Source organism: Mycteria americana, chromosome 6 (assembly GCF_035582795.1).
Source record: "Mycteria americana isolate JAX WOST 10 ecotype Jacksonville Zoo and Gardens chromosome 6, USCA_MyAme_1.0, whole genome shotgun sequence".
NCBI lineage: Eukaryota > Metazoa > Chordata > Aves > Ciconiiformes > Ciconiidae > Mycteria > Mycteria americana.
This window is the reverse complement of record NC_134370.1, coordinates 18,810,447-18,824,878: the sequence shown is the minus strand read 5'-3', so window position 1 is coordinate 18,824,878 and position 14,432 is coordinate 18,810,447. Positions and strand designations below refer to the sequence as shown.

The following is a 14,432-nucleotide window of genomic DNA, read 5'->3' as shown; positions in this document are numbered from 1 at the left end:
ACTTCAGCATAAAATAGCCATAATTAACTTGTTCAAAAGTTATTAGTGTGGGGAAAGGAAAGTGTAGAGAATGCAGGTACAGGGAGAAAATTCAAGTCTATAGAATGTGGTCAGAAGCACAGGAATAGTGGTAACAATTTTTAGAAGAATGTAGAATGTTACTTGGTGTGCTTTTTTCAAATATGTAGTAAACAGCTGTTTCACTACATTTCTTTTATTTTAGTTAATATAAGCCCATGTTTGTACTTGCAGTTGCAATTTGGTGTTCCTTTTGTCTTTGGTTTAAAAAAAACCCAAAGGGCAAGAAAAGAGCAAAATGAGCAGGAATCGTATTAGAGAGGAAAAAGTACTTCTAAAAAGACATGGAATTTAGCCATAACTTACTTGAAACATTAGTAACCAAGGAAAAGAATTGTTTACTGTTATAAGTATCTTTTACTTATAGTAATTTTGTAGGGTTACATCGGTCTTCTCACATTTGACAAAGTGACTTGCTGGAGATGGGAATATTCTCTACACTTGGTAATTGTGATTAATTTTAAATAAAAAAAGGATTTTTTTCAAGATGGAACACATCTAGGGCAAATACCAACTGAAAATGATCAGCTTTAGTGTTGGAAGCAAATGGGAAGCATTGATCCTTTAGATAATGGAGATGGTTGTTTCATCTCAGCTTTTCAAATTCAGCCTGTTTTGAATGCTGTGCATGTGACTTTTCAAGTGGCAAAGTGTAGTACATTTAGCCTGGAGAGGCACAGTGGTGGGTGTGTTTTGGAAACTAAATTTGATAGAAGAGGTATGCTTTTCTGTACAGGAAGGTCTCAAAGTTTTCATAATGGAAGAAGTGGCATGGTGACTGAATCAAGAAAGCTTGTGATCAGAGAGGGATGGTCATCTAGTAACTTCTGTGTATGTGGGTCTCCATGTAATCTTGGGCTTTAAATGTCTTAGGTCTCACCCGGCTTTCTTTTAGCTTGTTGTTACTGTGCTTTCTTTGTGGATGCTGGAAGAAATACGTTGCATTTAATCTTCCCTCAGGACTAACCACATTGTCTATTCACTTTACCTGGCTTAAGAAATAGATTATAATTATTATGTAATTTTAAGCATTTGAATAAAAAAGCTAAATATTGGGAGATAAAGGGACTTTCAGAAGTGGAATATACCTAGTTTTATGGCCTCTTCAGTTTATTGTTAAAGAAATAATATATTCTTTTTGTTGCAGAGATTTTGGTAGGGCTTAAAGATAGTAAGTAAAAGTAGGTTAGTTCTCTGAAGCTTAAATACCCACAGCTCTGCCTACAGCTGTCCTGTTAAGGCTTAAATATAAATATGTACAAACTAGAGAGTGACCAAAGACGGATTAAATGCAGTTCTAACAGTGGAATTCAGCAAAGCACTGATATTCTAACATGGATTGAATGAGGCCTGCAGGAGGCCTATAATGATGTAGCAGCAGGCATACTTCGAGTTTGAAGGGTATATGGTCAGAGTAATGATAAATGTATTGCTTATTATGTGTAGACTAAAACCATGCTAGTGTTTGCTATTTCCATAACAACTATACATTCTCGTCTTAGTTCTCTTTATGTTCAGACTATTTGTCTTCTCTAAAACTGTAATGTATAAAAAGAAACCCAAAATAGCAAACCAAATTTAAAAATCTTAAGTGTTTGTGTTGCTTTTTCCTGCTTCTCTAAATGATACATTTTTTTCAGTGTAGACTCAAAAGTTATAGTTGTGCTTCTGTGTAGCTTCTACAATAATACTGCAAGCTGATTTTTCTCAGATGTAAAAGTCCTTTCAATTTTAGTGGGAATTAAATGTTTTTATTCAGGGCATCAGATGTTTAAAGATCTGAGCTGATTAGACTTTCCTATTTTCATGTGATTGAAACAAAATATCAACTTGTATATAGTACTGTATTCCTTTTAGTCACATTTTAAGCACTTTTGAAATTAAAAGTAGAATTAAATGGACTGGGAATTTTTTCATCTTTTACTTAACTAAGATACTTCAAAGTATAGTAAAATATAACAAGGAATATAATTTTATAGTATCTCTTATTTTAAATTGCTGGCAAGATAAAATATCTTTGGGGAAAAAAACCTTAGTTAAATATTACTAAAAGTGATTTCATGGTATGTTAGAAAGATTGGAGAAAGACACTGTGGATTTATATTTTTAGTGGGCTCTCTTGAAAGAATGAGTTGAGATTATAGATGCTAATAAAAGGGTCCCTTTGTGTTTTACTTTTTTGTATTACATCTGTATGTATATGCATGTAGTAAACTATCAATTCAGTAGTATAATAAAAAAACGTGGACATGTGCTTTTAAATATGTGTTCTGGTTATCTGCCATTTCCTGATATTTATGCTCATGTTTACCTTTCTATTCTCTGTTTTTATGGAAGAATTAGTATGTGCCACATCATCCTAACTTTGCCTGTTGGGTTTTTTTCCTGTTTTGGTTTGTTTTTTTTTCTTTGCCTTGCATAAATTGTGTCTTGCAATGGTTTAGTTTCCATTGATTTTAATATTTCCTTTGTATCATGGTTTTATTTATAATTTCCTTTTCATAACCCTATTGGAATTCACCTACATTAAGAACTTTTCTTGGCTATATTGGGGTAGCTGCATTCACAGTTGGAGACTACTGTTCAATGTCTTTTTAAAAAGTTTAGCTTTTCGACTTATTTTCTTAACAAACTGTGTTTTTAAAAAGTATGGAAAAATATCCATATTCACAGATGGTAGCAAGTATCCATATGTGCTTCTATTTGACTGAACCATAACAGGAAGTTTCCATATTCTCCTCCCCCCTCCCACCCCCGCACACTACTTGTTGCGTTTAGCGGCTTAATTTCCCTAAGAGAGAAACCTTTGTAAGATGTAAGTATCATTTTGACTTGTTCAAACTGCATTAGGTTTTGCCAGCCATCTGTGAAGATAAGGGAATAGACTTGGCATGTGTCGTAATCTTAGCTGAAAAATGTAATTTTCCCATCATTTCCAATACAATTTTTTTCCCCTCATCATCTGCAGAATAAATGCTCTTATTAAAATTTAAGAAGCTAGTGACTCATCAGATTAGGCAACTAAAGAACATTTTCCCCTGGATAGTAAATGGACTTTTTTCCTCTTGATATCTGAAGTGCAGCACTAGTACTATCCTAGAGGGAAGAAAAATAGAATGAATGCCAAAAATGTTGATACAGAAATTTCTAAGGGCTGGAATTTCACAGATTCTGAGCAAACAGTTACTTCAATGCAGTCAGTGATGCTCATCCCTGATGATAAACATGTTAAAATTATGGAATGTGTGGGTTTATTTTTTAATTGCATTTTATTTGAGTAAAGATTTTGAAAATCACAATTTGTTCACTTATTTCCCCCCACAAACCATTGCATTTGTAGAGACTTAGTTTTATTGAACCCTAACAAATGCTTCTGCAGAATGATTAGAATGCTGCACCCCAGCAACATCTCTCTGCATGTCGTTTCCCCTCTTACTCTGTTTTCTAATGAGATTTGCGTGGAAGTGGCTTTGAATAGCCTATGTTGCCTCCTATCAGTTTTACTGATGGTTTGGGGGGAAGTTATAAACAAATCTAGGCTTTTGCTGTTTTTGTCTCAGTCATGTTATTTTATGCATTTGAATAAGATATGTGTAATTTTTTCCATTGTTTGACAATATAATAATTTGGAAGACAAAGTTTAAATTAGTTCCTAAAAGAAGCAATTGTTCCTTTTTAAGTGTAAATTCATTTTTTGGAACAAATTTGCTTTGATATGTCTGTTACTAATACCACAAATACTGTGGTCTCAAAGTCTGTTACTTTTTCACCCTTAGAAGCTTGATTTTGTTATGTAAATCTGGAATATAATAGCTGATAATCTTCCTGGAAGTACATTCATTTGAAAGCACACGTTCTCTTCCCAAGTAACACTATTCTGTAGATCTGTCACTTGTAGCTTCAATTTAGATTTCAGGAGAGTGAAAAGCAAGATGGCATCTAGTAAATATGTATCACATTATAGAAATTGTGCTTGTTTTTGAAAATTGACCATAACTGAGGACTACAACAGTTTGCATGTACAAGAATGTACCTATAGAAGTAAATTGCATTTATAGTTTTAGCTGTGTTCCATGTTCATGAATGGCTCGGAAGCCTAATTGCACTGGTTAAGTTTAAATATGTTGTAAGCAGGTCCTAATAAAGATTGCCTGATTGCCTGTCTTGCTTTTCCAGTGCATTTCAATGCTGTCTTAAACCATGGGGATGTTCATAGTGCTATACAGCACAACACAGAAATGAAAAGCAAAAGTAACATTACATAATTGGTAACTTTAAAGATGCATCATGATATATTTAAATAACTGCATAGCATTGTATTTCTACCTGTGGTGCTTCTTTTCCCCTCTTCTTTTCCTGTTCTGCTGTTCATTGCTGTTGGTGCTTGTATCTTGGTTTAGGTTGTAAGTCTCAGGCAGATTAAATGCCTTTTGGTTTGTTTCATGTGGTTGTGGGTATTTTGCTTGAGAGCTCAAAATGTAAGTAATCATTCCAGTAGTGATTTGGGGTATAGGGAGGGCAGGAGGATCCCTTGAAGCAGAACTGCTTGAAGAATTGCAATGCTGATTTCCACAATTTCTTATTCTATATGTTGAGCAGACAGAATTATTTTTAGCTCTTTAATTTTAGTGTGTTCCTACAGAAAATGTTTGGGTGCTTGGATTGGCACTACTGCTTGAGCATCGGTATGTTGGAGAGGGGTAGAAGGAGGGAATGTCAAATAACAGACATCTTTGTATTATAGTATGAAACACCTTTGTCTTGCTGCTCAGACCACATGATTATTGGAATTTTATCAGGATAATCTTTTAGCTTAAGACTATTTTTCTTCTTTTCTTTCTATTTTTTATTTAATGGATGGCAAAGCCTGGTAGGTTGCTCTGAAATTCTAATAGACTTCATGGTTTTTATAGTCTTAGCAACTTCATTTGTACATGATAGAGCTTTTGCTCACCAGCTGTCCAAGTTAAAATGCAAAACATAATAGAGTATTTCTATGGTGCATTTTAATGTAAACAACAATCTTGCTAATAGATTTCACCTTGTTGACCGAGCTACTCTCTGCTGTGTTGCAAGAACAAATATTCTCTAGGATTAAAATGCTTAGTTCTTTGCTGAATATTTATTTAGTATTGTTCCTTTTGTATAAAAAATGAAATAGATGTAACATGCAAACAGATATAAAACCATTTTATATGAAGTCACAATAAAAATGTTAACCATTTCTGTCGCCATTTGCAATGAGAGATGAAATAATGTATCTCTGAAAGATGAATCGACTCATTCTGGTTTGGATATTGCATAACTTCTGCAGAACAACAGCGGTTGTTTTGTGCATATGTGTGTGTGTGTATTCATGCTAATCATGTGGTTCTTTCAAAGGTGGGGAGTAAAAATTTCTCCCTTCCTCAACCCAGAGGAAATCTGCATCCCTGAAATGTGAGATTTGATTGCCCGTCTTTAATGTGTATGATTTAAAATATTGTCTCAAAATTAGACAGTCTATGGTGCAAGTCCTGCTTCAGTTTTTGAATCTATTGCTAGAGAATGTGTCTTTACAGTCCCATGTGACTCAAGATGTACTTGCCATTTATTTAAATGCAACTAATGCTAGGTATTTACCCCACTCTTCTCCTGCTACTTGAATTGCAATGCACAGATAAAATTATTAATAATTTGAAAATCTTCATAATAGGGGAATCTAGAACTAAATACAGCAGAACCCTGTTTTCTTTAGCCTTCTTGGATCATTTAGTCTTCTATGTGTAAACGTTAAATGAAAAAGGAGGGATGAGGACATAGGCATTTACAATATTAACAGTCCACATATTTAAACTTTTCAATGTATTGCAAAATTCATCCCAAGGGTATTCTTCAGTAACCTATTTGTAAAATAAAATACTATAGTTTGAGGCACATCCATATGCCTGTTTTGATTTATGCCTCACTTTGCCATGTACATTAGAAATATACAACAGGGTGTTCCTGGCCTGAAGATATTGTGATTTTTAAAAAGAACACTTACATTGCATATATTTTGATGTTTTAATGTGCAGTTTAGCCATCTGCACAAGATTTGACAAAGTTAGTTTTTGCTATTCAGCATCTAGGGATTGTTAAATATATGTAGGAGGAAATTGTGCTACCTTTTTGACCATTTGAGAATTCTTATAAACATCTATTCACTCTTAAAGCTAGCTACTTATTTCCGTTGAATACTCTTTTGTGTTGTAGGTTGTTAAAAAGAATTAAAGGAGTTTTCTTGATACCTATTATGAAGACTACTGAAAAAATACTGATAAGTTTGTAACTTTCTTTATTCTGGATTTCCTCTTACTTAGGTGTATTCTTTAGTTCAAGGAGTGTCTGGACAATGCTCTTAGTCATATGGTTTAGTTTTAGGTAGTCCTGCGAGAAGCAGGGAGTTGAACTCGATGATCCTTATGGGTCCCTTCCAACTTGAGATATTCTGTGATTTAGCTTTCTAATTGAGTATAATTCTGTTGTATTGACTGTAAATACATTAATCTTCCTACTTTTCTTCCCTTCCCCTCAAAAAACCCAAACCAAACCAGAAAAAAAAGGGGGGGGGGGGGGGGGGGGGCAGAGAAACAAGTATCAATCTGAAATGAGAATAATACAAAATGAAGAAACTCTGTTAGTATTGGATTATGAATGGGAGAGTGAAACTGCAATAATGTAATATAAAACGCTAGGTCTGGAATAAAATTTCTATAGTGAGTATTTTCACATATCTGAGTGTTGATATAGGTGATATGAAAAATATTGTAGTCACTTCATTAATTTTGTAGAAGATCTCAAGGACTGCTTTCTGTGTTTTCTGGAACAAGGACAAAGTCTAAAAAATAGAAATTGCATGTGACAGTAATTGTGTGTAACTGTAGGTTGTAACACTTTAGAAAAACAGTAAAATTAAATGACGCTGATAATCTGATTTCATGGTTAACCTTAGTGTGTAGTTCAGTATATGTATACTTGCTATCCAAATGTACTCTCTAATTGTCCAGGAACCATTTCCAGAAATAAATTCATTCTAGAGATGGAACAGAAATAGTGCTCTGAATAATTTCTCACAGTCTTTTCTCAGACACATTCATGCCAAAGTGCTTTGTCTCTTTGTTTTCAGAGTTGCAATAGTTTCCAAGTCTTTTGAAGGAAAAACTGATCGAACAGAAGACTGGTATGGAACACAGTACAAGCAAGAAGCAATTTCTGATGAAGTTATTAAGGCATGTTAAAACTTTTAATATATTCTAATATCTGCAAGTGAAAGACAGTGGTAAATTCTTTGTCTAATTTTCCATTTAGTTGAAAACCTGCTGCTCTACATAGCATGAAAATTGCACAATGAGTCTGTTTAATACTATGACACATAAGGCTCTTAGGTTAGTCTTTAGATTTCAAATATTTATGACATAGGACAGATATTTTAATGGTTTTAAACCATGTTAAGTACAGGGAATGTTATACCATTTTTGCTATAAAAGATCCATAAAACACAGTGGCTACTTAAAAACATAAGCATTAACTTTTTAAAACTTAAAAGTCTCCATTAAATGTTAATGAACTAATCTGTTCTTAAGAAAGGAATCTTTTTACAACTCCTATATGTAACTGTTTCTGAAATTGATTTTTGCAATGTAGAAAATGAGTATATTTTGCCAATTAAATGAGCTTCTAAAAATCAAAACTCCAACTAAGGACATTGGCAAATCCTCATTGAAACTTGTTATTGATCTAATGTTTTAATAAGAGATGGCTGTAAAATACACCCTAGAGCTAAATTGGACCTGCCAAGCATGCTTTGAACAGACAGTGCATAGGAACACTTCACTTCCTTTAGCTTGTCCATACCTATGTTCTTGATTAGAATTCTTGCTTATGTATTTAGTTTAATACCTTCATTTAGAGTTCACAGTAGCAGAAAAGATGAGATATAGAACCACCTTCCACTTTACTGTAAACTTTTCAAAATTATTTTTTATCTTTTGTCTTCCTCCTCAGAGCACTTCATCCCACTGATAGCCTACTTCAGCTTGGTTTCCCAGATATTTCTCTCTTTCCCAGTTATCTTAATAGTATTTGCACATAAGCTAGTGGAACACATTTTAAAGTCTTTTGTTACAGGATAATATACATAAGTATATATCCGTTAATTAAGCAGAAATTCTACTTAGCCTCATTGTTTTTCCTATTTATCTAGAAATGGCAAAATGCTGACCTGAATGGGAAATTCAAGCTTCCAATGAAGAACGAGTTCATTCCTACTAACTTTGAGATTTTGCCATTGGAAAAAGATGCGACACAGTACCCTGCCCTTGTCAAGGTAAGCTATCTGTATTTGTTCCGTTTGCTAGCTAACCTGGGAAGTTAGCAGTTAATTCCTGTGTGTTTTTAAAACACAGATTGTGTCATGTTCCAAAGTGTAATAAACAAAAAAGTACAAAACTTAAAAGTCTTGCTAGAAAGACAGTAGAAAGTTCATTCTTGCTAAACTTTGGATTATGACTATTTGGGTTCTTATGAAAATGAATCTACAAACAGCTTGAACTCTCTTTACCATTTTGAAGGTGTGTTAACAATTGATAGAGGTAGTATTAAAGCTGTTTATTCAGCAGAAGGGTGACTGCCACCCTTACGTTTTTTTGAGCAGTGTTCAGTAAGTCAAGGGCGCAGACAAGGCTATTCTTTTGTAACTGTGTGTGGAAAGAGCTTGTGAGTGCATGGAAAAAGGGAGACACACCTGTAAACATGTAAATAAACATCACTGTCCAGCCTCCTGGAAGTATCATTTAATTATCTCAATACATTTAGCAAATCTCAGTTTTTCTGAGTACCTACATTTTGCTAAAAAAATACTTCTCACTATTAAAGTGTAGTTGTCTTGCTAATGCTCATCTCTGTTCTACACTTAGTTGGAGGATAAATAGGGAAAGTCTTCTGCAATTACATGTTGTGCTTCAGCTTGAATACTCAATTCAGGAATACTTTTTGCATACTAGATTAATATAAGTCTACTTTAGTGCAAAGACATCCTTCAGGAAAATATATTTGTTCTGCACAGGGCATTTTAGGTATATACTTGAAGCAGTACTATTAACAGAGGAGGACTTCAAGAATATATTTATGTTCATCCTGAGCTGAAACCCTAAACGTCAACAGGGACACATACTACAGCTCTATTAAGTAACACTAAATGGTTTGCTACAGAAACTTGATGGTCCTTCAGTGTCTCTCTAGCAGCTAGGCAATTGATCCACAGAAATGCTTTGCTTTAAGGCATCATTGCTTTAGAAATGTATTGGCTTCTAGTTTTTCCTTTCCCTTTAAAATATGTTTTCTGAGGGAAAATGTTTTTAATCTTCTGTACTTGATGAAATAGACATTATCTATTTTGCCTGCATCTCTTTTATTTTCTCCACAGCTGTATGTCTGTGCCATTTTCCTTTTGTGGGTCCTGGCATTTGTCTCACCCCACAGCAAAACACTCCAAGAATTAAATCAGCAGAGATTAGCTGTACAAAAAAAAGCAATTTTTCTGCTGTTTTATATGCCTAGGTGAGCTTACTATGGACTGGACCAGTGTTGTGGAGAAAGAGAGGGATGGGAACACAAGTGCAGGAATAGGATGGCAATTTTCACTGGCAGCATGTCACTATGTCACCTCTGTTGTAATGGCACATCTTGCCCTGAAAAACCCTCACGAGAGAGGGCAGTTGGGATATGGGCTTTGGCCTGACGGCTGAATTGTTACTATGGACTGCAGCTAGCGATCTTCAGCTATTGGATCAGGTCTCCAGTACTACAGACAGGCTCTACTGTTTATCATTCTGTCCTGATGCAAGATGTATTCTAAACTGCGTAGTAGCAATTTAACAGAATAAAAATTTTGTTGTCTCAGAGAGAAGCTGTAATTTGGCTTTTTAGTATGAGTCGAATATTGTGTAAAGGAAGGTGTGCTGTAAGAGACGAGACTTCTTTTTTTTTTTTTTTATGCAGAAAGGAGGAAAATACCATGCCAAATCCCTGAGAAGCAAAGAACATCTGCTCAAAAATATGAGAAAGAGAAATAATTTTACATTTTAAAGTTCTCTCTTCTTGTGTATAGCAATTTAAAGAAAAGCTGTTGGGGGGATAAAGTTAACTAGAGTTGGAACAGAGAGAGAGTATCTATTTCACAGCTTTTGTGGGAGAAGCAGCAATAGAGGGGGGGGATGTTTAGATTCTTTCCTGTACTAGGAGATTATTCTAAAAAAATTTGGCAACAGATCTTTTAACTAATTTTCAACTAGTTTTACTACTTTTTCTAAATGTGTATGTGTTTTTTGTTACCAATGTTACTTTAAAACAACATACAATGCATTAATATTTTTTACTAAAAGCATTAAATACACAATTATCTTAGTCTAAAACATGTATGCTGCTGTAATGTTGCATAATGGCACATCTTTTAATCCCAGCATTAGCAGGGAATTTTGTGAAGCTAACTGTATTTGTCTTTGATCGCTCCTGCTCTAGAAAAGTAGTTCCCATTTTGATCATAGGCTCATTCACAATGCTGCAGCCATTTAACTGCTTGTTAAGGTGACATATGGTAAGAAGAGAGTGTCAATAAGGATAGATGGATGCATACACAAATGTATATAGCAAGAATATTAATTTAAGGGGACAACGCTAAACTAAGATTTGAATTGGTGAAGAGACTTTTTTTAAAAACAGTGTAATATATTACAGTTAAAAGTTAGGTGACTTAACAAAACTTCCTCTTCTTGACACAGGACACTGCTATGAGCAAACTATGGTTCAAGCAAGATGACAAATTTTTTTTGCCAAAAGCTTGTCTCAACTTTGAATTTTTCAGGTATGCAATGTTAAGTATATCACATAAATTGCTCTCTAAAAGTTTCTTGTTGTTTGGGAATCTGCATTTCTGTGGCAAAAACTTCCTTGCATGTATTAAGGCTTTAAAATGTTTGTCCTTACTTGGGAATATTCAATAAGATACAGGTAGCAGGAAGGTTCATGTAAGTTATGCAGTAGTAGTATGCAAGCAGTTTGAGGTGCTCCATCTATATTAACAGGAAAATTTTATCTAAAAATGCTTTTAAAACAAATTTTCTTCTGTGTTTTATTTGCTATTCCTGAAATACGCCTGCCAATAGGACCTACTGCATATTGCAATATACCTCTTTAAAAATTGGTGTGTATTATTTTTAATAACTAAATCGCAACCATTCTAAGATAGTGTTTTCTTTATAACTTGCTGTTCTGATACTAGTTTTAGGTTCAAATTATCTTTTAATTCACATAATGTAAGCCAGTATAAAATTCTAAGTGCTTAAAATTGGGGGATTTTTATTTAGCTGACACCAACAACTGATTTTTTTTTTTTTTTTTTTAGAGGAACACCGTCTGTATTATCAATGAATGTATGATTCTCACCTCAGGATGCATGATAAAGTGCTGTAATGTTAATTCTGGTCTTGCATTATTTTCGCCACAGGAAAATTATCTCTTTTTTTTTTTTTTTTTTTTTTTAAATGAGCATAACAGTGATGTACATTCTTAGTGTTCCTTTCAAGTAATAATTTTGAACTTTTGAATTAAAAAAAAAATACTGCTGTGTAGAGCGCAGCTATTTCTGTGCTGGCTTACTGAAAGTGAAAATAATTTCAGGAACTCTCCTCCTTTGGCCTAATTAAACAACTCTGTGATATTGCTGGAAAGGCTATTATGTGGGCTCTGATAGATGCTCATAGATGCACTGTTGAATCCTTGTTTTGAGTGACCACTTGAAATTTTTCTTAGCAGAATTTTAGGTAGAGGGTTTTTTTCGGAGAGTGTCAGATCTTGGTAGTGGTGTTGGTACTAGTTGGGGAAAATAGGTTGCCTGGGGCATTTCCTCTTTCTTTTTGCTTTTTGAAACCACAGGGCAAACATTACAACTGTTTCAACTTCGATGTGTCAGGACGTGGAAGACCAAAATGGTGACTGCCCATCTTTTATTCAGAGAACAACAATTGCAATACTTTGCCTTCTTTGTTCATACCTGGTAGCTTTCCCTTGTACTATGTTTGGCCAAAATCCGAAATAGGTTTTTATTGATGGACACTGTGTTTATGTTATACAGGTGTATTTTTTTTTTTAAATCAATTCCAGATGAACTATGAGTGATCCAATCTCTATACCAGTTTGTGAATGATTAAAAGAATAATTGATTTTATGTAGAGCATACAAAGGTACAAGTATGCACACATACGCACAATATCATAGAATCATAAAATGGTTTGGGTTGGAAGGGACCTTTAATGGTCATCTAATCCAACCCTTCTGCAATGAACAGGGACACCTTCAAGTAGATACGTGGTGATAGTCTTTCCCAGTTAGATTTGTACTTTCATCTCAGTGAGCCCTTTTAAAAAGCCAGTAATACTTGAGCTTTGCTGACAGAAATTATTTGCCTCTTTCCTCTTAGGAATGGTTATAGGTGGAAAGCTGGCTGCTTTTTAGGGTTGGGGGTGAGGGTTCTTTCCTTTTCTTTAAAAATGAGATGGTAATTGTGTATGAATGGACACGAGGAGATTTTGACAATATTGGGTATATCATCTCCAAAAGAAGTTGTAAGCAGGTTTGTCTGGTTTTGATACTTAGTGAAGATTCTTAGTGAATCTCTCTCTCTTTTGAGACTGGTCATGCTGATGGTCATTGGAAGAAATGGTGAAATGTATAGTGTTTATTCATGAGACTTGATGAAATTACTCAGCTCTTGTGGCCAAGTGGATTGGGGTATAAAGCCATCTTAATAACATGGGTTTTCATAAAAAGTTTTAGCCTCAATTCCAGATCAGAATACAATGGCTGTGCTGCCTTGTAGCAGATTACAAGAATTTGTTCACACTACAGACTGCTTCAATAAGACAGAAAAAACTAGGAGGATTTCTTATGCCTGCAGCCCTGATCATCAGGAATCATTGGAAGAATTCCTGACCCAGATGTTATAGCAGCAACTGCTGTGTAGAGGAAGTTGATGAGGGTGGTTTCTCCTTCAAGCATACAAATCCAGTAGGAACAATCTGAGTATAGGAACGTCTTGAAGTTGCCTTGTTCCAAAACTGAAAATCCCTACATAGTACAAGTCTTGCATTAAAGAAACACCACAGTAAAAACCTCTGACGCAGGACTTATCATCCAGCCTAAAGGATGATGAGAAGCTTTTGCTTGTGTATGAATTATGACTTAAGAGCTCAACAGGTATCCTTTTTTAAAAGGAAGCAAAATAACAATGTAATGTGCTGTTGTTTTGAAAACTTTCTAAAGGTAGTTATAAACTCTGCTCTTCAAGTTTCCCAAGGTTTAGAGAAACGGATGTTAAAAATACAATGCTAATTATTTTTAACTGGATAATTGCTACCTTCCACTTTAAGAAATACTTCAAGCAACTTGAGTTGCTCATAAGGTGACCCAGGATCAACACTTCAGTGTTGATTCCAGCTATGTCACTTACAACCATGTTTGAAAGGGGAAAAGACTAGACTTTTAAGATTTTTTTCAAATACACTATCAATGACTGAGTTGTTCTGCTTCCTCAAGTCTGGTCAAAAAAAGGTAAACTAGAAATAAGCATTTATTTACAAAGTTGCCAGTAATAGAAGGCAAATCCCAGAACAGTATTATAATAATTGTGTTCTGTTATTTTTCACTTGAGGATTAATGACTTAGTGGTATTCATTATTTTCAAAACTCCCTGTTGGCCTTTGCCAGCTAAATGAGTATATAGAAGTTATAACTGATATGGACATAGTAATCACTCAAACTGATTAAGTCTCTATTCTAGTATCAAAATGGAAAAGAATATAATGAGTTTGGAGGAAGGTTTATGATAACATAAGATTGACCTACATTGGGCATATTGAAATTGCGCAGTTTTGGGAAATTCTCGTTGTAGGGAGAAATGCAAATAGCAGAGGGCCTCCCCCCCTTTCCCCTCTCCCCTTCTCCCCCCCTCCCCCCCCCCCCCCTTAAGTTCTTGAGTTGCTTAAGTTCTTGAAGTGGCTTAAGTTCTTGAGTTGCATTTCTCTTTTTGAGAAATTTGCGACAGTATTGTGTGTGATCAGATGCTTCTAATACAGTAGAGCTTGTATAGTTGTTGCCATTAAAAAGATAACACAAAAAATTATGGTGGTGTCAAAATGGATGTGCCAGACTTCTTTCCTGAGCTGAATTTAGCGTGTACTGCATATTTTTCATACCACAAATTGCTAATCTCTTAATTTTTGTAATAGAAACTACTTTGTTTTCTGATAGTGTAGAAGTATTAATTAAATTTATGTTCA

At 34.6% G+C, this 14,432-nt stretch overlaps 1 protein-coding gene across 3 annotated transcripts in view; it reads left to right on the top strand.

Annotated features, from left to right (window-relative positions):
* The window catches only part of IDE (insulin degrading enzyme), a 68,251-nt gene that overhangs the window by 31,382 nt on the left and 22,437 nt on the right, over positions 1 to 14,432 (top strand). For all 3 annotated transcript variants that reach the window (XM_075504805.1, XM_075504806.1, XM_075504804.1), the window contains exons 12-14: positions 7,226 to 7,328; positions 8,303 to 8,425; positions 10,878 to 10,960. In XM_075504805.1, the coding sequence (XP_075360920.1) occupies positions 7,226 to 7,328; positions 8,303 to 8,425; positions 10,878 to 10,960 (309 nt within the window). The remainder of the gene's footprint in view (positions 1 to 7,225; positions 7,329 to 8,302; positions 8,426 to 10,877; positions 10,961 to 14,432) is intronic.